The sequence below is a fragment of the Mesoplodon bidens genome, assembly GCF_964165515.1.
Source record: "Mesoplodon bidens genome assembly, chromosome: 20".
Lineage (NCBI taxonomy): Eukaryota > Metazoa > Chordata > Mammalia > Artiodactyla > Ziphiidae > Mesoplodon > Mesoplodon bidens.
In genome coordinates, this window is record NC_138181.1 from 24,506,144 (window position 1) to 24,530,154 (window position 24,011).

The 24,011-nt window shown below is 41.4% G+C and overlaps 1 protein-coding gene across 1 annotated transcript in view; it reads right to left on the bottom strand.

The window, feature by feature from the left end:
- Positions 1 to 24,011, bottom strand: part of MTUS1 (microtubule associated scaffold protein 1) — a 156,324-nt gene that overhangs the window by 59,582 nt on the left and 72,731 nt on the right. Inside the window, 3 exon segments of the mRNA XM_081220690.1 lie at positions 2,104 to 2,142; positions 4,433 to 4,567; positions 13,412 to 13,573. Of these exon segments, the coding sequence (XP_081076816.1) occupies positions 2,104 to 2,142; positions 4,433 to 4,567; positions 13,412 to 13,573 (336 nt within the window).

The following is a 24,011-nucleotide window of genomic DNA, read 5'->3' on the forward strand; positions in this document are numbered from 1 at the left end:
AAATAAAAGTTAAATCAGGGGTTTCCTTGGTGGCACAGTGGTTAAGAATCCACCTGCCAATGCAGGGGACACAGGTTCGATCCCTGGCCTGGAAGATCCCACATGTCGCAGAGCAACTAAGCCCGTGCGCCACAGCTATTGAGCCTGTACTCTAGAGCCCGCAAGCCACAACTACTGAGCCCATGTGCCACAACTACTGAAACCCACATGCCTAGAGCCCGTGCTCTGCTACAAGAGAAGCCACCGCAATGAGAAGCCTGTGTAGCACAACAAAGAGTAGCCCCCGCACGCCGCAACTAGAGAAAGCCCAGACACAGCCACGAGGACCCAACACAGCCAAAAATAAAAACAAATGAACAAATTATTTTTAAAAAAGTTAGATTACCTGTACATCACCGTGCTCTGTAACCAGTTTTCTTAAACTTAAAAATTTCACATTTATCTTTCCATGGCAGTAAATAATCCTCTATGTTGTTATTTTAATGGCTTCAAAAATATCCTTAAGGTGTCAGTGAACATAAACAACACCTGTTGTTTAAGCCATTCATACTGTTTCCGATTCTCCCCCTTCTAAACATTTCTGAGAAGCAATAAATAAGTCAATCAACTGTTTTCCTAGAATCAATTCTGATAAGTGGAATTCCAGGGTAGAAGCCTTCTGCTCTATGTCACCAACGTGCCTCTGTCCAGAAGGGCTGTAGTAATTTACTCCCCTTCAGGAGCACGTATGAGGCACCTGGTCCTCACGCATTCACCAACAGTGGGTATTTTACTCTTAAAAGTAGACAAGAACTGACAGCGCATTATTTTCACTGACGTTCGTAAACTTTTCTCACGTTTCTTAGTCCCTCATATTTCTTGTCTTGTGTCTGATTTCTCCTTTTCCCACCTTTTAATGAAGTGTAGTTGATTTGCAATGTTATGTTAGTTTCAAGTGTACAAAACATGATTTCATATTTTATAAACTCCATTTTAAATTATTATAAAATACTGGCTATACTCCCTGTGTGGTACGTTAATTACATCCTTGTATCTTATTTTATACCTAAGAGTTTGTACCTCTTACTGACTCCCCTTCTACGATATTGTCCCTCTTCCCTGTCCTCTCCCCACTGGTAACCACTAGTTTGTTATCTGTGAGTCTGTTTCTGTTTTGTTATATTCATTCATTCTACCTTTCAGATTCCACAGTATTTGTCTTCTTTTGATTCGATACAAGCATAACCTCATTTTACTGCACTTCACAGATATTGTATTTTTACAAACTGAAGGTTGCGGCAACCTTGCGTTGAGCAAGACTATTGGCACCATTTTTCCAACAGCATTTGGTCACTTCATGCGTCTCTGGCACATTTTGGTAATTCTTGCAATATTTCAAACGTTCTCATTATTATTATATTTGTTATGGTGATTGCTGATCTTTGATGTTACTACTGTAATTAATTTTGTTTTGTATTTTTAAATTAAGGTATGTACCTTTTTTAGACATAATGCTACTATTGCACAGTTAATAGACTACACTATAGTGTAAACATAACTTTTTTTTTTTTTTTTTTTTTTTTGCGGTACGCGGGCCTCTCACTGTTGTAGCCTCTCCCGTTGTGGAGCACGGGCTCCGGACACGCAGGCTCAGCGGCCACGGCTCACGGGCCCAGCTGCTCCGCGGCATGTGGGATCTTCCCGGACCGGGGCACGAACCCGTGTCCCCTGCATTGGCAGGCAGACTCTCAACCACTGCACCACCAGGGAAGCCCAAAATAGACTATTTCTTGTAACAACGAAAAAAAAGTACATTCTCTACATCTCCACATTTTAAATATTAAATATGCTCCACATTTGAAAAAAAATCATTATTTAAAAAACAAATTATCTGTGATTAATAAAATGTCCTTCTGCATCAGATGGCTTGGCAATTGTGCTCACCAAGTTTTAACCCCATGCTGATCAAGGTCATAAGCAGTTATGTTTATGCCACAAACCTGAAATTATATTTATAAGCATACTAGTGAAAAAATCACTGCAAATACACTTGAATACTTGTAATGATAATATAACTTTACAAAAAGATTCTTTTTCTCCATCCATATTTAAGGTGTCACTTACCCACATTGAAAGCTGTATATAGACCTTTTCTTGAAGGACCTAAAATAGAAATATTTATGTTCTATAGAAAATATCATACAAAAATGAACCATTTAAAAACTAAGTTTTTTTTTCCAAAAACAATCCATTAACACCGCAATTTTAGGTTCCAGATGGGAAATTCCACTGAGATCTCATCAACTTTATTGAGTTTATACTTAGAATATCTAAGGACCAAATATTCCAAATAACAACAAAATACTAGTTTAAGGGTGATATTATTCATTGTCAAAATTAAACATGCTAGGACAAACTACAGTATTTTTTCAGTTCAAGAACTGCTGAAATTCAAATTTTAACAGTACTAAATGTATACATGTATTACACACTTTATGCTATTCCACTGCTGATAGAGCAAAAAGGCCCAGACTACAAAACACAGCTACTAGGGTGTGATTTCTAAAATTGCCAAGTACTAAATCCAGTTCTCTTGCTATTCAGCTATGAAGGGAAACATACTTAAGCTTTTCCTCCAAACTGATACAATATAAAATACAACCCCGGGAATTCTTTCACAATACATATGTGTATTCAATCAAATATAATTTTAACTGTCAATTATACATCAATACAGCTGAAAAATAAATTCAACCAGGAGTGGTAACAGGTACAGAGCTACAAAGGTAAGTCACTAGAAGACTATGAACACATCTTCCTGATGAGACAGTCATTTCTAGGGCAGGTCACCTGCAGATTATTTAGTTACAACAGAGATGACTATCTCTTAAAATACGTGGCTGTTATAAATGGACAGCACGGATTCCCAGTCAGGTAAAACCTCTGTGATACAAAAGCTTACAAATTCAATGGCAAGACATTTTAGAATACTGAGGTTCTCTGTTGTGCAAACGTATCAGAGAAATCATGCCGTTCTAACTCTCTGAAAGTTATCTTAGAATTAAAGTTCGACGTGTCTTTCCAGTTACAGGTGTATGTGTGGATTACAGGGCTTTATCATCATCAATAAAAACCATAGATTCATATACTGATGTCATCCCACCGAGGGGTAATTTGATGCATCAGGAATTTGTTTAAAACCCTGGAAGATGAGAACCTGCTGGTACCCAGAAGAATCTTTTTGCCAGTATCTATGCCTATTCTCTCTTGAATTCAGTAGAAAAGAAAGTGTTGATAAACATTCACTAGGTAATTAACCTCAAGTTACCACGTGATCCTTTACATACATATGTAGCACACACACACATGTTGAGAAGGACACAGAGCAACAGACACACACTGCTTTGAGAGACTAACACATTTCTGGAAAGTTATTTAGTAATATGATAACAATTTCACAAAGATTCACACAGTTTAACCCAGTGGTTCCTCTTTTAGGAATACCCCATGGAAGTAACTAGAACCTGAAGCAATGAACAGTATTCACATTCAGAGATGTTCATCTCAGCATCACGTGCCATAGTGAAAAGACAGAAATTGTCCAGGAACCAGGGAGTTGGAAAACAGGAGACTATTTCATAGCCATTTAAAATGAAGACACTCTCATGATATACTATTAAATTAATAAAAAGCAAGACACAAGAGAATGTACATAGTATGCCCTGAGTTTTCTTGAAACAAAAACAAAGCTATTATATATGCAGAGGGAAGGAAGAGGAGGAAAGGCAACAGTATTCATGGTTGACGGGATGAAGGAGGATGCTGTACGTTTCTGTGCTTTTTAAACCCTCTAATATAAATATGCAACACATATTACAGCTCAAGCTTCTCATTCACAATTATTCTTTCAGTTAAGCAATCTTTCAATTCACTAAGCAACAACTGCTAATGTGCTTCAGCTCCACTGTGATAAAGCTGCATGAAAACATTCCATATGAAGTATATACCACATATGTTGTAAACTTGAAAGTTAACCTTCATAGCTGTAGCAGTCACGAAGTGAGCGATACAGAGAAGAAAACATAAAGAACACGGGGGTGGGGTGCGGGGGGACGTGGTTGGACCAAAAGTGTGAAGTAAACCATGCATTTCTATCTCATTATTCTAGATCACCACCTTCGCATAATTTAACTCTAGAAGTTTCATTTGTTTTCACCTTATACCTTTGCTCTATCTGCTGATTTACATGTATCAAGTTTTAGCTATAGAACCTACAGACTCTCAGAACAAGAATAGCTCCATCAGTGTAAAAATGTATTATGTCTTTATTCACCAGACTTTTTGTAAATAAATATTCAATATACCATGAACCTAAATGCCAAAATTTAACCTCCTATAAGCCAAGGACTTAAAAAGCCTTGCCTTCCTCTTCTCTCCACAGTGAGGTCCATACCTTTTGGAGGAGTTTTTAGTAAGTGCGCGTGAGCTTGGGGTACCGAATGCTTCAAATGTAAGGATCCTGAGGAACCATTTTGAAATGCTGGTTTTGGAGGTTTTTCCTCATATTTGATGGCAACCTTATTACCAGCTGGAATAAAAGAGAAAAGTACATTTTATTTTACAGATAAACACAGTATGAGTCTTCCATGACCTATCTTTCCTCTTTAAATCAACAAGTGCTCACTAAGCACCTACCACGTGCCAGTCGTTACTGTATGTTGGGAATACAAAGACGGATCATAGGTAGTTCCTGTCCTCAGGGATGCAGGGTGAACGGTAACCAGGGTGACCTTACATCTTGGCACAGCCCAAGTTTATGCCTCTTTTCCAGGGCAGCTTTCATCCCAGATAAAAGTTGGGAGATATTTTGGTATCCTTGGGGGTCCTGGAACCAATCCCCTGTGGATACCAAGGGACGACTATAATGTACAAGCTCCTTGGTAGCTGCAAAGATGAGATCTGGTTCTGATCCTTCTCTGCCACTGCAAGAAGCTTCAACTCCAACATCTGCCCTAGAACAAAGGCACCTAAGCCTTAAAGCTAAAATATAAAAGGGAATTCCACCTAAATAATAAAAAGCATCTTTTATATTACACGTAAACCCTTCCTCTCTCACTCACACAGGAATCAGCTCTGGGGTGCGGGGGGGAAAGGTTTCCAGGCACTAAAAGAATTGAAGAAAGGACTTCTGGAGAAAGTTTGAGGCACTAGCTAATTGTGCTTAGGTTGTGGTATATCTGAGTCCACGACAGTTAACTAGGCAAAGGGGGCTCCCACAGAAGCAGACCTATATTATTTCCTGGGAAAAGGTCAGAGTGAAGGTGAGCAAATACTATACTTTAGGTATAATATGTCAACGGGTCCTGGAAAGGGCATCTGCTATTTTGCTAGTCTCTGATTTTGCTTCTCTTTCTTCACTGGGACTCTAAAGACAATCCTAGCATATCAAAAGACAGTGACACTTTGAAATAAAGAACACAGCTTTAAAAAAATAGTGATAATTTGTAACTTGTTGATTTTCTACCAGAATGACAATTTGAAACCACGGAGAAACATTTAGACAAAGCCTCCAGTAGATGTCTTGCTTTTGTTTCTTCTTTTGTCCAATAATGACTGAAGCCCTAGGCATCAAAAAACTCAGTATCTTTCAGTTGCATAAGACAAGTATGTAGACTATATAAACCTATATATGTTTATATAGGTTCTTTGTAAACTGTGAGTTTCCTCTTCACATTTATGGCTTCTCATTGGATTAAAAAAAAATAACCCAATTCTTCTACTGTATCCTTAAGATTTGTATGGGACAGGGGAAAGGCAGAGGGAAAAGAAAGAGCAGGGCCTGTGTCCTGCGCTCTGAATTCAAAATGAGAATGCATTTTCACATTATATTTTTGCTAAAGGTGTATCGGGTCCATAACAAGGTCCTATGAAATAGGACTGGTACGGTTGAGAGGATTCCATATTAGGAATTTAACCAGCATCACCATCACTTATTGTACTGTTTTCGGCTGAGGGTATCTACATTTTACAATCTCCTAAGGGTCAAAAACCTTAAACGAAAGGCTTGAAAAGACAAAAATAGTACCCGCATGTAAAGATAACAACATACAAAGCTGTTTCAAATTTTATTAAGTGGTAACAAAAAAGGAGGGTGAGAAGAGCAGCGGCAGTGATCTAATTAAAGATTTAAAAAATCGGTATTTCCTTATCATTCTCAACTTCTCCTTTTAGTTCTCCATAATTGAGGAATCTTTAAAAAAGTACAGTGTCCAGAAGCTTAGCTCCTACAAGGAATTTTAACAGCACTGCTTGGCTCTTCCTAAGAGATTACCATGTTATACACAACACTCAAGAGTGTAAACACAGCACTTTGCCCTTCTCTCTCCATAACTCAGGAGGAAAAAATCCTAACAAAAATACTTTGGAAGTTTTATGGTTCTCTATTCCCATAAAAGGTAACCTTTTTATCTATCTCCCCTTGCTAACCACACAAACCACTAGTATGTTTATGTCACCATATACTTACTGGGCCAGAGGGAAATCTGGAGGTTCATTCATTCACTACCTGGTTTCCAGGCTTAATTTCCCCTCCACCAACCCAGATTGGATTTTTTAATAATTTTTTTCTAAATAATCTTCAACACCCAATTCTAACCATCCAATTCCATTCTAATAATCAACACTTATAATCACAAATTTCTTTATTACCAACCTCGATCCCTTTCTTCACCTCACATTTCTAGAAAGGGGGGAGTTGTCAACATCATTTACAAATATTTATAAATCTGAAGACAGCTAGAAATTTTTCTCTAGGCTAAACTGTCCCAACTCCTACAACAGTGCTTACAGATGTCACATTTAAACCTTGTAAAGACATGCTGTCATTCTCCCCTGACCTACGTCAAGTCCCCCTACAGGGAGCCACCTCTTTGTTCTTCCTGTGCACAGATAACACTTCCAATGTTAGGCCAAATCAACACAGAGCCTTCCCTCCTCCTGACAAGTTTCTGTCAATTTCCTATCCTTCTTTCCAATTCCCTCTTTCCCCAGAACCTGGAAACTTGGTTTCTCCCAAGTTGACAGGGAGCTAATGTAAATGATAAATACTTAAGATACTACTACTATAAAATTCAACATGACTTTTCAAAGGATGGATGGGAAATGATTTCAGAGTCTTAAAGAAAGGGAACCAAAATGTCATAGAGCAGGTTTTTTAGATTTTCATGTAAAATGGTAGTGGGTTTCGATCAACATTTCAACTTCTGCTAAATCAAAATCCAAGAAAGGAAGTAAATGACGTTATTAGTCTCAACCATGTATTATAACAATCTGGGAACTTCGCTGGTGGCGCAGAGGTTAAGAATCTGCCTGCCAAGGCAGGGGACACAGGTTCAAGCCCTGGTCTGGGAAGATCCCACCTGCCGCGGAGCAACTAAGCCCGTGCGCCACAACTACTGAGCCTGCGCTCCAGGGCCCGCAAGTCACAACTACTGAGCCCGTGTGCCTAGAGCCTGGGCTCCACAACAAGAGAAGCCACCGCAATGAGAAGCCCGCACACCACAACAAAGAGTAGCCCCTGCTCACCGCAACTAGAGAAAAGTCCGTGCGCAGCAACTAAGACACAACGTAGCCAAATAACAATCTGGATTTGAGTCTTACTTTTCTTGACATATTTTAAAAATTATACTCAGCAGCAAATAAGTCACCTACATAGATTTTGAAAAACTGAATTGACTTTAATTTACAGACCTATTATGAATCTGTATGATCCTAAATCCACGCTTTTCATTTCTAAGCTTTAAACACAAAGACCTTCAGTTTCCAAAGGACTCCGTGAAAGGATTTCTCGCTAAGGCAAAAGCCACATTTCTCACGAGGCACAGTATTCCTGTCTTGTTGGCTCTGTCACACTCAGAACAGAGGTGCTGTTCTGGACGCAAATTGTCTCGCTGCCACCCTTCTAGCATCAATTTGTTACACGTGAGGGTCAAAATCCGTATTTCAAGGATAAAATGAGTTTGACCCAGGGTACAAACACACACACACGTTTACATTTATATGTGACATATGTATACATATATATACACACATATGCACACACTCATATAAACACACACACACACTCTCTCTCTGATCATCTACTATACACATTCCCTCCTTCATTTCTTCCCCACTTTACTAATTGTGGAGACACAGTGTGCTGAGGCAGCACACAGTTTTATGACCAACACTTCCACATCCTTCGGTTTTCTAAAGGCTCTCCTCTAGGCTGACCCTAACTTGAAGGATGTACTTTACTACGAGGCATGATGCCCTTAAAGTATTTCTCCTGCCCTCTATTTCAGTTCCTAATGGGGCAGCCGGTTGGGTATCCTGACGATATCTAAATGTTCTCTCTTCTAGAGTTATTATATGCAAATGATAAACTGTGGCACAAGCTCCAATATAATAAGAGAAGCACATTAGTTTTAAGGAATGGAATGGAATGGAACCTATAATATGTGAGTTCTGGTCCTGACTGGGCCACTGCCTAGCTGTGCTGAATCACTTCACCTCTCTATGTATGAGAGGGTTTGAACACCAAGTGTGGAAACAGACAATGCATACGGTGTCATGGGGTCCCCACTCACTGATTATGGTGCTCGGTCCCGCTGAGGCCAAACACACACTCGAAATTCTCCTAAACCCAGTGGTTCAGGAGGTACAACCACTCCATGATGGCTGGTGTGTACAATCAAAATGTGAAATCCCACAAGTGGTTGCCCATGTCTCAGCCAATTCTAACATACAGTTTTTTGTTTCTTGTTTTTTTTGTTTTTTTCTGAGGTACGAGGGCCTCTCACTGTTGTGGCCTCTCCCGTTGTGGAGCACAGGCTCCGGACGCGCAGGCTCAGCGGCCATGGCTCACGGGCCCAGCCGCTCCGCGGCATGTGGGATCTTCCTGGACCGGGGCACGAACCCGCGTCCCCTGCATCGGCAGGCGGACTCCCAACCACTGCGCCACCAGGGAAGCCCCTAACATACAGTTTTAAAACTGCCCCCATGCTGACCACACCCTTGGTCCTAGCTGCCTCGATTAAGCCAGAATAATAGGTGCTCTGGAATCCTTCTTTTTCATTTCCCCGTGGTCAAAATGTGGTTCAAGTGAAATGATAGATGACTGAGTCTACAGAGAAAATGAAGAGAGATGCTCAGAGCAGCCCAAGCAGGAGAAAAGATTTTCCTGTTAGAGAAAGGTTTCTCATTGTTCCAGACTTTTATTTGCAAACTAACATTTCACACTACACTCTAGCACTTAGTTAGCACTGGTTTTTGTTTTGTTTAACAAATATGTATATACACACACAGAGCCAACATTCTGCTCATTTCCTGAACTTTCCGTGAATCAGCTTAACACTCCCCACTGTGCCAGATCATCTGCCACCTGGCTTAAAATCAAATCACTACTTAAGTCTAAGCTTTCAAATTCCAAAAGCAAAATTACCCAACCTTGTAATAATAAGAGTGTCTCAAATATATCCTAGAAAAACATTAAAAGAATGAAAACGAAATTAATACCAGTCTGGATAATAGTATTTTCTCATTAAGTAGTCCATTCAGACGTGCGTAAGTATTGAGCATGTTTTGCAACATGGGGTCAGAGTATGTACCGCCTGTCTTTCACCCCTTCCTCATCCCCCGCAGGCCTCACTAGTCAAGCACCCATTTTTGCTCTGAACCTGGAAGCAGCCAGAAAACCTTTCAACACTGTTCTCCAGGTGATTCTCACCAACGGACCAGTGTTGACAGGCGACACAATACCTACTTGCCATCCTGCAATGAGGATAGGACTGAAGGTGAATAAGACTAATCCTTCTATCACCTGGATCCCTTTGACTCAAAACACCCTCCTTCCAAACCGTTAGCCACCAACTTATTGTTGTGAAGAAAATGAAGGTGGTCAGAAACCTCTGCTGCTGCAAGGATTTTGAAGATGATCTAAGCTTCCCTGCCTGTTCATCAGGTGAGAACACTGAGGCTAAGAGAGTGTAAGATTGTCCAACTTCAGTGACTCAGTAAGACTGACTAGCACTGAGTCCGAGTTGAACACCCTTTTCTATTGTATCACGCGGCTGATGCCAGGGCACACTGCTGATGCCAGGGCTGGCCGTGAAGGTGAGGGAAGAGAAAGCTCCGTTTCTTCAGTTAACCTCCGCCTGTTCTCTCTCTCAGACGGTGCAAGGAGCTCTGGTGTGCATCCTTTTGTCTCCCCTCACCAGCTGTCTCTCAAAAATAAATGTGCTTAGGTTTTTGTGGCCAAACTGGTAGAAGTAGGAAGCGCTTGGACTTCATATTCGCTAATACGGCAAAATTACCAGCTCTCCTGAGACCTGCATCTACACTCACACAAAGGTCCTCAAACCTTCAACTCTTTTCAAGACATACACACACACACACACACACACACACACATATAAAACATTTTTATCCAATGATCTTAAAAACTGGAACTTAGCTATCTGAGTCTGGAAGAGCTTACAACAATTAACCTCTAAAAATGAGCATATTTGATATAGAAACGACTGTGCAATGTTTCATGTTAATATTAAAAAAATCAATATGTAACTTTAAAATTTTCTATGCTGAAAAGAACCTGCTGAAACCCCCAAATAAGAAAGATTTATTGTCTTATATATCTTGATTCAGTCACTTTAAAACTTGGCCATGTTATTTCCATAGCATCCCTAAGCACGGAGAGCCAGATGCTAATTTTACGACAGCACGCTGCAGCCTCAAAAGTGATTGTACCGACAGCAGCGCATCACCAAGAAAGAAATGGACAAAGCAAGAAAACATGCTTTAAAATCGTTCAACGGCTTAACCCCATATGAATTTAAAACACTCATCAAAAGATTAAGGTATTCCCTAACATGACCCGTCATTATCAGAAATAGGAAAACTGCAGCTCAAGATGATTTTTTTTCATGTTTTAAGGTAATCTTTAAAAAGTGCACATTTTAAATATTTTTAGTTATAATATGAGTAAAATAAAATGTGACGTTTTCATTTTAATTCTGGGAAAGCATGCTTCTATCCTCGTACAACGATTAGGTACACACACAAAAACAACCAGTTATTTAATCAAAAACGAGACCATTAACTAGTCCTATAAAATAATTTCATGTGCAACGAACTTCGACAACGCTGCTGAATTATATTTAGTCCGAGTCTCAAAACACATAAAATACACAATAAACTGGTAGACAGAATCATTCACAACTTAAATATAAACATGCCCAAGAAATACAATTAACAAATTACAAGTTATAAAGATAGCAATCAAGAGATGCTAAATCAATTTATTGAATAAAATTTAAACATGCTTACAAAGAAAGAATCAAACCAGAAATCGTCGACCTACTTCTTTTCCCAGTAAACGTGGCTAACAAAGGAACTATACAAAGGCTGTAGGATCCCAGAACCAGCAGTGTCAATAAGGTAGCATCATAGTGCCTCTCTGAGCCAGTCGGTGGGGTGAGTGTAGAATTGATAAATATTTTCGAAGAAGTATCCGTTTCTGTACAACTGCGAAATCCTCCTGGTATAGTCATTTAAAAGGATCAAAGCAAGCTTAGGCAGGAAAAACTGCAGCCATGTTCACTCTCCTATCCCTCATGCTTGCTCTTAGTGAATTACAATGGAGAAGGAAAAAAATCTGTAAGCTCCAAGGCACTACTCGGAACAGATTAAACCAGCCAGCAAATCCAACTAAGAAAGAGACATGGATTTGAATGCTTCATCTGCAACAGAGACACACAGCCCCTAGACAGGCTCTGTGGGTCCACGGGAAGCCCCTTTGTTAAAAGACAAAAAGGAATGGACAAAAGCATTTGACACCCTCCTTAGGAGTGTCAGACACGGTCCTGAATGGGGCCACCGCAACATGGCTGTCGGCAGGGACGCTGGGCAGTGGCTCCACGGGACGTGCCCCCTGCCAGGGCCACGAGCGCCAGCGCTACACAACCCTCCAGCCCCCGAGAGCACCTTGGTGCTTCCCTCTTGGCAGAATGTTTTCAAAACTTCCCATTACAAACAGGGAACACTGCAAGTGAAATGACCTTAAAAGAATACACATGTGAATTACCTTTTCGAATCATCAGGAATCAATGGATACATGCAAACCCTTCTGATCTTATGCCACAACTTCAAAATTCAAATCATAAGCAGATAACAGTCCCGTTTAATTTCAAGTAACAAATTTCAGTGCTCCTAAGGGTCCAGTATACAACTACTGACTCTCATAGGAGACCAGCTCCTGCTAAGTGCCCCCTTGGAAACATGCCCATTAATTTGGTCATTAATTCAGTGCCTTACCCTCCACAAACACATTCTCAATTCTGTCACATACTGGCTGAGTGCCCTTGGACCAGCGACAACCTCTCTGGGCCTCAATGACCTTGCATATAGAATGAGGGTAACAGAAGTTATTTGAGAGCAAACCAAAGAAAGAATGTATGGTAACCCTACACAGTGCTCCACATCCAGAAGTTTCATAACCATGACTCCACTTTGTCCCTGTCCCCTCACCGGAAAGAAGAAACCGATCCTCCCCTTCAAGCAGAGAGAACTCCCCTCCTCCCACCACTCCCTTATATCTTGTTTTATCTGATATTCTAGTTATCCACGTAAATATCTTCTTTCTCAACTACCCTTGAGGGACCATTTCTTTGATATCTCATATCCTTCACAGCATCTACAGTGGTGCCTGTACACAGCAGGCACTCCAAAATTGTTCAAATTAGTTAACCCATAAATTTTGTGAAAGAAATTAAAAAGGAAATGAGCAAATAAACACTAAGGCCAAATACATCTTTTGAACAAAAGGGATAACTCAATTCACTCATTTTATACACAGCAAACTGAATTCACACGAACTGAAAACCCCCAAAATATACTCCGTTTAAATTACTTAAAACTAGGCTTGAAGTTATAATATACTACTCTTAATACACTGAATCTAGCATCCAAAGTTTGATTAGAAAAAACACATCTACAAAATATAGCCGCTTACAAAATAAATGAAACTGAAGTTATCTTTTTTTCTGATTTCCAGTTGGATTCCAATAGCCCCTAGATTGCTTTCTTTCCTTAAACAAGCCAAAAACCCCCACCATCTTCAAATTATACACTTTAGAATCCTTCATGCAAAAAAATACCAGGTGCCTTCAACAGATAAATATTTCTGTGTTTCATAGCACATTCATCAAAAAAGAATGTCGTTGAAAGAATTTGTTTTTCCTGCTAATCTTTTAGAGCAATTCCAAGGGAGAAGCAAGATGCATATTTTCCCCTAAATCACAGAACCAAAAATTCTGATAATTTGTAGCGCATAAGATTTCTCTTACAACTACAGTTTCAACAAGCCCCAAAGTCTGACATAAGACTGACTTACAGTTATTGTTGTAAGTGCTCAGATCAGTGTGGGTGCTGGCAACAGAGGAGGTGCTTCCTGTCCTCCGCAGCGCAGAACTTTTCAGAGGTGCTTTGGATTTAGGAAGTGGTCTACACAAATTCACCCAAGATGGCTGTGCAGTTTTCAAGGATGCAGGTTTTCCTTGGGGGTTAAAAAAAAAAAAAAAAAAAAGTTTCCACTGCTATTCATTCCAAAAGCTTTAAGCTTGTAAACCTGAACTCCTATATGAACAAGTGAGTCAAAACGTAAAATGAATATTCAGAATCCTGCAGGAGGGGTTCCTGTAATCCTGAAGTAATTAACTCATGTCTTCTGTGACACAGAGACCAGAAGAGCCATTTGAGACAGAAGCTTTTAGCAAAGTTGAAATCAAGGAATAAACAAACTGACATGACTTCCCCCCATATCATTGATTAAAAAGGAAACACATTAGTGCATTCACACACTAAGCTACCATATAAAACATAGGTGAAAATTAAAAAACAACCAAAACAGGAAGGAAGAAAAAGTCAATTTGAGAAAAACAATTTTAAAATGCCTGATGCCTAACAGCAGGTGGTGCTATATTATTAGCATCTTTTTCATCTTACCTTTTCACCTTTACTCTTTATTTGCCAAACTTAAATGGTCCTCACTCAAACTCCTAACTCTTGCTTGCAGCAAAAGTGTTTCCACTTATCAGCAAAATATGTATGGACGCGTCCCCTTCCCTGGCATCTTTGAAACCGCACCATTCTGATGCTCACGCCTGAACGTGGGCATTTCACAAGTCCATGCCTTTGCTCCAACTTTCTTCATATCCATCTCTCCAGGAGAGTCTATTTTATCTACTTTACTCTAACCATTGCCTTATATGGATGAATCCCAAATTCTCACCTGCATCCCAATGCCACTCACATTTTCAATTTCTTGTTGAACATTTCCAACTCGGACAATTAGACAACCTCCTACCTACTTATGCTAACCATAATTAAATTTTCCTTTTTCCCAGCCCCAAAACATTGGAGTCATCTTTCTTCCCCCATCAGAGTCTCATTTAATCTAACGTTAAGTTTCTCAATGCTACCTGCATCGTGTAACTGAAGAATACCAAGAGTTGAAAAGGACCTTACCTGCAAATGACAGTGTCACATATTACTAATGGCACCCTAAGGGAGTAAATTAGGTTTTCCAAAAAGTAATGCTCACTGCTCTGTCCCAGTTATTTCACTTGTAAAAATCTCATCTTAATAGAGAAAAAGAGCTGAAGTGCCTTAGGCCTGGCATCTCAAGTTCTCCTCTCTGCAGCCTCACCCTGTACTGAATCTTGTACTTCAGTGTGAGCCCTGCTCCAATCACCCGTTTTCTCTTTTTCTCCCTGACACCAGGATGTGTTATTCCAATTCACAAGGCACATCCTTTTTCTTTTCTTTTTTTAAAAAAAAATATTTATTTAATTGATTTATTTTTGGCTGCGTTGGGTCTTGGTTGCTGTGTGCAATGCAGGCTTTCTCTAGTTGCGGTGAGGGAGGGCTACGCTTCGTTGCGGTGCGCGGGCTTCTCATTGCGGTGGCATCTCTTGTTGCAGAGCATGGGCTCTAGGCTCCCGGGCTCAGTAGTTGTGGCACGTGGGCTCAGTAGTTGTGGCTCACGGGCTCTAGAACACAGGCTCAGTCGTTGTGGTGCACGGGCTTAGTTGCTCCGTGGCATGTGGGATCTTCCCGGACCAGGGCTGTCACCCCCATCCCCTGCATTGGCAGGCAGATTCCTAACCACTGCGTCACCAGGGAAGCCCACATCATTTCTTTTCAAAGAGGTGTTCCTCCCCTCAATTCAAATGCTACAAATCCTTATTCACTCTCTTACACGTGGACTGAATAACTGTATTAGACCCCAAAGTTCTTTCCTTCCATCCTTTCCAGCTCCATCGTGTTGATCTCCTGAATGTGAAAACTAAGGTCATGACCCAGTCTATAATCTGTGATTCCCCATTATCTGCAGGATGACATTATTTTTAAGCCTCTTAATTAATATTTAATTTTAAAGACATAAAAGGCACTCCTAGGGTTGGTTGATTCCTACCCAATTCTTCCCCCTTATGCTTCGCCATGCCCCTACCTCTCTGTGCGTGTACACACACACACACACACACACACACAGACACACACACACACCCCTTCTTTTTATTTTTCCAGGATGTTTCACTCTATTCTTCTGCTCTGCCCAACCCTGTGAATGCAATGGCCTTCTTTCCCTCCTGTCCTCAAACTCTGCCCAGTGAATACAAAGTGAGTTGATGATTGTCTTTTAAATCCTTGCTGGTCACCCCAGGTTTACTGAATCACAGTCTCCCTTTTAACAAGATCCCCTGGTAATTTAAATACACATTAAGTCTGAGAATTACCGTTGAGAATCCCAACCTCTTTGTAAAGCCTTTCCTTCCAGGACATTCCCTGCTGAGTGCCATGGACCACACCTTCTTTTATGCTCAGACCCATACTTCCTTCTGTCACAATACGCCTCTCAGACTAGTCTCTACAGCCCCTGAGAACAGGAAAAGAACCTGATTCAATTCCGTTCCTGAGGACCTCGCAAAGTGTCTAGCCTGGTGTAAGATTTAATGTTTGCTGAATGAATTAATTTTTCTTTTGAGGCCAAAAGTAGGATGGGGGAAATAAGGAGAGGTTGGAAAAGGGTATAGACTGTCAGCTTTCAGATGCATAAGGTCTGAGGATAATGTAAGACATGGTAACTAGAGGTGATACACAGCATTATCACTGTATTGAAATTTGCTATAAGAGTAGAACTTAAATGTTCTTACATACACGTGATAAATATGTGAGGTGATAATGTGTTTATTAACTAGATGGTGTAAATCCTTTCACAATGTATGTGTAAATAAATCAAATATCTTACAATTGTCAATTATACCTCAATGAAACCAAAAAATATACACAGAATTATAATAACAATAATAGAGCTATTTAAAAAATTTTAAAGGCCAAGAGTGAAGGACAAATTCTGATAATGTTTTGTCTCATCATCTACACTGAAGCATTCAACACTTAACCAATTTTTACAAGCTTATTTGTCCTTTGTTAATAGACTCTTCTCTATCAATTAAAGGGAGCCATTTTTCTTTACATTCCTTATAATAATTAGCAAATAACCAATAAATAACCAATATTCAAGTAACCATTTGATTTTTTAATTTATATTTGGCCACTGGTGGTACCTGCTCTTGGAGGGATAAACAGAGTTTCAGAATTTAAATTTACCAAATTGCTGCTCCTTTGGCAAAAACATTCTGATGAGTCATCATCATTGGAAACGATGAGCAAGGCTGGGCAAGGGACGGATGAAAATTTCTGTGTCAGCCACAAGGCAGCCAAGGCTCAGTACGTTTGGAAACTTAACTTGTTTTCAGAAAGGGATATCTCACGGCTTTGTTTCTGAAAGCATCGTAGGTTTACAGACATTTCTCAGTGTGCCTAGAATTACGACACACCTGTACCCTCTCTGATTCCAACACACAGCCTGGCACCGGAAGCAAGCTTACCCCAAGCCCAATTACCATTCCCCTGAACTGGCCCCTCCCATTTTCACAAGTCTCACTGTCACCCCCATCCAGCCCCACCCCTTCCATCTAATGGCAATTTGTGTCCCAGCCAAAGTCTTCCCTGTTCTACCGTCCCTCTTGACGAGCGGTCACTGAGGGCACAGAATGATGCCTACTTCACCAAAGGATTAGTCCTGTGAAACGGAGAAGAATCCTAACAGGGTATTACTATTACCATCCCCCGTTTACAGATGAGCAACCTACTTAAGTGGTTAAACGGCTTATTTAGGTCGCACACCTATAACCAGTGACAGGAGGGCCTAGAATGCAGGCAACTTGCCACCTGCTCACTGTTCCCTCTGTTGTGCCGTGGACAGACATGCCAGGCTTGGGGGCCAGCCTGAACCCCTCTTGCTAGGAAGGTGCTCCTGTAGTGAATGCTAAAACTGTGGGACCACAACAAAGGTACTTAGCTGCTTCACCAACGGTCCTAATGTTTAACTTCGTAGCAGAGTTGACCTGAAGTACCTGTGACTGGACTTTATATAAAGAAGCAGTAAAACATACACATCATAGGCAGTATTAAAAGTAAGACATTGCAACCCTGGGCTGAGCATCTCTGAGAAACCTAAACACAAAATTCTTCAACAGTGAAATCAATACAGGACTGCTCTTACAAGTTCTGAAGAGATGACATTTATCAGTTTGCTTCACACCATGTAACTTATCCCAGATGTGAATCATAACCGTTTAAGATCTACCTGCAGAGACAGTATGGACCATAGTGGTTTATTTTAAGCTCATGCTGTTAGCATCACCCTACGTATAGACAACACATTGGTTCTGATTCTATAATTATAACCATCTTTTGTCCAGGGAAAAATCGGGCAAGAATAACATCTTCACTTTGCCTTATATAGTAACACAGAGATTCTACTGGATTTGAAGCATAGCTTCACGCAACAATTTACTCGGAAAACCACCTTGGAAAATCCGATTAAATGCACTGTTATTCAACAACAAAAAATCATTAAGGAACACCTTATAAAACTGAAAATCCATAAGGAAGATTCAGTGAAAAAAAAGGACAATGTTAATATTACCCTATCTCTTTAAGTTTATACTTATCTATATACTGAAAAATTCCAGAAGGATATAGCAAATTTTGTATGGGCCCCTTATAGGATAGAGCACAGTGGGACATGGGGGAAAAGAGGAGGAAAGGGACAGAAAGGGGGAATTTTCCCTTCTTACTTTATATACTTACATATCACTCCATGTGAATTTTTTTTTAACGATAAGCCTATTTTTATAATAAAAACTAAAAAAATATTATTAGTCAATGTGGTCAAACATTTAATCCGATAAAAGATACTCAAGACAAAACAGATTAAAAAACTAAAAGCAGATAAATTGGATCAATAATTAAAGTAAGTAGGTTCTAATATTCTTATTCCTCTGCATCTGTAAGCATTAGGTATTCTTTAATTATTTTAATTTTACTAAGAAAGAGAAAAAAGAAGTCAATGCCTTAAATTGATACTTTTATATGGCCATGATGAAAAGTCACTTGACTGCTGGAAAATTCTTCATGATACCATCATGGTATGTTTCCTTGGACTGGAAATTAAAGCCAAAGAATGAACTCCTGAACGGCACCTCCTTTGTTCTGACACTTACATTAAATGACGCATTCTCCAGGAGAAAGCTCCCAGAGCCTTCCTAGGAAAGGAGTGTAAGAACTTTAGACCCTAACTGTTGGGGGAGGGGTGTGGTGGGAGGATGGAGAGGGAGGGGCACTGCAGCTTCCTGAGCACCTGTATCAGAATGTGATCCTGTGGCAGCAGTATGAACAGCTGACCAAAGGGAAGGGTTTAAAATCAGGGGAACAGGACTTCCCCGGTGGCGCAGTGGTTAAAAATCCGCCTGCCAAGGCAGGGGACATGGGTTCAGTCCCTGGTCTGGGAAGATCCCATGTGCCGCAGAGCAACTAAGCCCGTGCGCCACAACTACTGAGCCTGAGCTCCAGAGTCTGTGAGCCTCAACCACTAAGCCCACGTGCCACAACTACTACAAGCCCGCGAACCTAGAGCCCGTGCTCTGCAACAAGAGAACACACAGCAATGAGAAGCCCGCGCACCACAATGAAGAGGAGCCCCGGGGCTTCCCTGGTGGCGCAGTGGTTGAGAATCTGCCTGCTAAAGGGGCACAGGTTCGAGCCCTGGTCTGGGAAGATCCCACATGCTGCGGAGCAACTAAGCCCGTGCGCCACAACTACTGAGCCTGCGCTCTAGAGCCCATGAGCCACAACTACTGAGCCCGTGAGCCACAACTACTGAAACCCGTGCGCCTAGAGCCCAGGCTCCGCAACAAGAGAAGCCACCGCGATGAGAAGCCCACGCACCGCAACGAAGAGTAGCCCCCGCTCGCTGCAACTAGAGAAAGCCGGCGCACAGCAACGAAGACCCAACACAGCCAAAAATAAATAAATAAAATTTAAAAATAAATTAATTTATTTATTTTAAAAATAAATAAAACAAATTGTGACAAGTGATGAAAAGTGGATACTGTGCAATAATGTGGAATGGAAGAGATCGTGGAGCAAGTGAAATAAACCACCACCAACCACACCAAAGGCCGGTCTTCATCCAAAGAAGGTGATATTGTGTATACGGAGGGATTGGAAGGGAGTCCTCTATTATGAGCTCCTTCTGAAAACCAAATGATTAATTCCAACAAGTATGGCTCCCAGTTAGACATATACATATATCCCCATATCCCCTCCCTCTTGCATCTCCCTCCCTCCCACCCTCCCTATCCCTAGGTGGTCACAAAGCACTGAGCTGATCTCCCTGTGCTATGTGGCTGCTTCCCACTAGCTATCTATTGTACATTTGGTAGTGTATATATGTTCATGCCACTCTCTCACTTCATCCCAGCTTACCCTTCCCCCTCCCCGCGTCCTCAAGTCCATTCTCTAGTAGGTCTGTGTCTTTATTCCTGTCTTGCCCCTAGGTTCTTCATGCCCATTTTTTTTTGTCCTCATATGTAAGAATGGGGGTGATTATAGTGGTACTTACATCATAGGTGCATGTGAGAGTTAAATGAGTGTATTTTTAAATGCTTAGAACAGCACCTGGCACATAGTAAGTGACATATAAATATTAGCTACTTGGGGGCTTCCCTGGTGGTGCAGTGGTTGAGAGTCCGCCTGCCGATGCAGGGGACCTGGGTTCGTGCCCCGGTCCGGGAAGATCCCACATGCCGCAGAGCGGCTGGGCCCATGAGCCATGGCCGCTAAGCCTGCGCGTCCGGAGCCTGTGCTCCGCAATAGGAGAGGCCACATCAGTGAGAGGCCCGCGTACCGCAAAAAAAAAAAAAAAAAAAATTAGCTACTAGTTCTCATCATACACCAAGAAGATATTAAAATTGGATTAAAAAGGAAACTAAAAGCATACAAATTAAGCATAATTAAATACAGATCAATCTTCTCTTTTAGTAGAGGTTTTGTGAAGCATAAAAATATAGGAAAACTTAAAAGATGTATATGACTATAAAAATGGAAAAAATTTTAAATCACTGTATACAAAATAAAAAGTCATACAGTAAAACACAGGACAAAGGACAACAGATATCAAATCAATAATGAAGAATCATATACCCCAACAGTATAAGTAAGCAAAAGCTCTAAACAAGAATAAATTAAAACGGTCAATACAATTTCTTTTCAATTTAACCTTATCGTGGCTCACATCTTTCCTGGCTCCCCAACTGTCACTCCTAATCCCCATTTCCTTTGCTCACATCCTATAGAAGGGTTTAAAAAGCCAAATACTTGTGGTCCTAACCTTTCTTCAGATTAGGGGTGTGATCCGGTTTGTGCCAATAAGACTTAAAGATAAGGGTGCCAGAGGGTAAGGTGCTGGGTAAGACTTGCCCTCCCTGATAAAGGTAGGCAAGCATGTCAGGAGAAAGGTCCTTTGCTCCCAGCCTCTGCGCACAGCAGCAGGGGGACTTAGCACTTGGAACTCTTGGTGACCATACTTTAACTGAAAAGTCACAGACAAAAGCAGGACGAGTGCTGAGGCGGGACGAGTGGAAGGACAGAAAGATGACATTATTGAACCACCAACCCAGGAACTGCCCACCTCTAGCTTCCTGTTAAGTAAACGCACAGCCTTCTGGTTTAAAACAATCTGTGTTGTACACATGCTCCTGTCCACAGCATTTGGTGCAGTTGACTCCTCCTCTCTCCTTAAAAGGCTTTCTTTACTTGGCCTCCAGGACACCACTCTCCACTGACTTCCCTCCTACCTTCCTGGCTGTTCCTTCTTGGTCTCCTTTGTGATTCCTCCTCCACTCTCTAGCCCTTCAAAGCTGAAGAGGACCCCAGAGGTACTTCAGAAACTCCATGCAATTCCCCAAAGGTGCCCTTGACCTGTTCTCTTTCTCTACTTCCTCTCTGGGCAATCTCATCCAGTCTAGTGGCTTTACATACCAGCTAACTATTGCTGAATCCCCACCTGATCTCCCTCGAGCAGACTTCTCCTGGGCGCTCTAGACTTGTAAATCCGACTTTCTACTCTACACCTCCATGTACTACCTATTATTTTTCTCAACGTGATGTCCGTACAACTGAGATCCCGATACCCACCTCCCAACATCCGTGTCTCCATCATCCTTCCCCATCTCAGTTCACGGCAGCAGCATCCTGCCACGGCTCACACCAAAATGTTGAGGGTTATCTCTGATTCCTCTCTTTTACTCTCAATCCTCATGCCAACAGCAAATCCTGTTGTCTTCATTTTCAACACGTATATCTAAACCTGGCCCCCTCTCATCGCCCCACCCAACCCTTCCACAACCCTATGGAGCCACAGCCTCCTGCCATGATGAGAGCCATGCTTCCTCATGGATGTTTCTGCTGAGCCTCTCACTCCCACTCAGCATATTCTCTACACAGCTGTAACAGTGCTTCTGTTAAAATTAAAGTCACTGTGGTTAAGAGCCGAAGTCCTTATGATTTTCAAGGCTATACGTAATCTGGCTCTCCACTACCTGTCACACCTCATCTCCTATTTCACTTTTCCTTACTTCATTCCTTGCTACTCCTAAGAGCTGTCAGTCAAGCTCCACCTCAGGGTCTTTCCACTTGCTCCTCCCTCTGACTGGTGTGATTTTCTTCCAGACGTTCACACAGCTGGCTCCCCGAAGGCCTTTACTCAAAAGCTACCTCTCGGGGCTTCCCTGGTGGCACAGTGGTTGGGAGCCCGCCTGCCGATGCAGGGGACATGGGTTTGTGCCCTGGTCCGGGAGGATCCCACATGCCGCGGAGCAGCTGGGCCCGTGAGCCATGGCCGCTGAGCCTGCGCGTCAGAGCCTGTGCTCCACAACGGGAGGGGCCACAACAGTGAGAGGCCCGCGTACTGCAAAAAAAAAAATATATATATATATAAAAAAAGAAATAAGAACTCTTAGGAATTAAAAAATATGATAGCAGGAATTAAAAAAAAAAAAGCTACCTCTCTCTCTCTTTCCCATGCCCATACACCCCAACATGTCACATCCCCCATTCTGCGTTAGTATTTTTTCTCTCTTTAGTACTGTACGCTGTCAAACATCCTTTGTACTTTATTTACTTATGAATAGCCTGTCTCTCCCAGCAGAATGTAACTTCACAGAGGGCACGTTTTGATCTTGCGTTCACTTCTGTACCTCAGCACGGTGACCCTTATATCTACATTTATCCAACAAATATTTGAGTGCCAAGCATATTCCAATTAAAATAAGATACCATTTTGCACTTTCCTAAACAGTGAATATTTGGCAAGGGTGTTAGAAATGTCAACGCGGGGAATATAGCCAATATTTTATAAAAACTATAAATGGAGTATAACCTTTAAAAATGGTGAATCATTATATTATATACCTGTAACTTATATAATATTGTACAGCAACTATACTTCAATAAAAAAAAGAAATTAAAAAAATACACGTTGGCTAGGGTGTTGGGAAACATGCTTATATACTTGGAGTGGGAGCACAGACTTGCACGCTATTTTTGAAGAGCAACTTGGCAACGTGTATCAAGTCTTAAAAATGCTCACACCCTCTGATTCCACCTAAAGGAATGTATCTCAGTAACTTACCTGACTAGAGTAAGTACTGATATACAAAGTTCTTCAGTGTAGAGTTAACATACTGAAAAACACTGGAAACAACCTAATGTTCAAACAAGTCTGAAGAAATAAATCACAGCACATTGAGATGATGACTACAGTCCTTTTAAACCATATTTTTAAAGAATGTTTAAAAATTTAAGAATCTAGGAAAATAGGCACCACACCTTTTAAAATGAAAAAGAAAATTCAATCAACTAAGGAAGTGCCTATTGACTGTTAGGCATGGGGTTTTTAAAACAGTAGGAACTCTGTCCCCATTAGAAATACATAAGCATAGGGCTTCCCTGGTGGCACAGTTGTTGAGAGTCCGCCTGCCAATGCAGGGGACACGGGTTCGTGCCCCGGTCCAGGAAGATCCCACATGCCGCGGAGCGGCTGGGCCCGTGAGCCATGGCCGCTGAGCCTGCACGTCTGGAGAGGCCACAACAGTGAGAGGCCTGCATACCGCAAAAAAAAAAAAAAAGAAAGAAAGAAATACGTAAGCATATGTGCATGAGAATATGTAAAAAGAAAAGGCACTGAATAGCTATAAATTGTGAAGTTAGAGACTACTGGGCATTGATGAGATTAAGGATGTTCTCTCCCCCCGCCCACCCCTTCCCACTTCTAAAGTGCTATACTTTTTTTTTTTGTTTTTCTTTTCGCGGTATGCGGGCCTCTCACTGCTGTGGCCTCTCCCGTTGTGGAGCACAGGCTCCGGACGCGCAGGCTCAGTGGCCATGGCTCACGGGCCCAGCCGCTCCGCGGCATGTGGGATCTTCCTGGACCGGGGCACGAACCTGTGTCCCCTGCATTGGCAGGAGGACTCTCAACCACTGCGCCACCAGGGAAGCCCAGTGTTATACTTTTTAAATAGCCT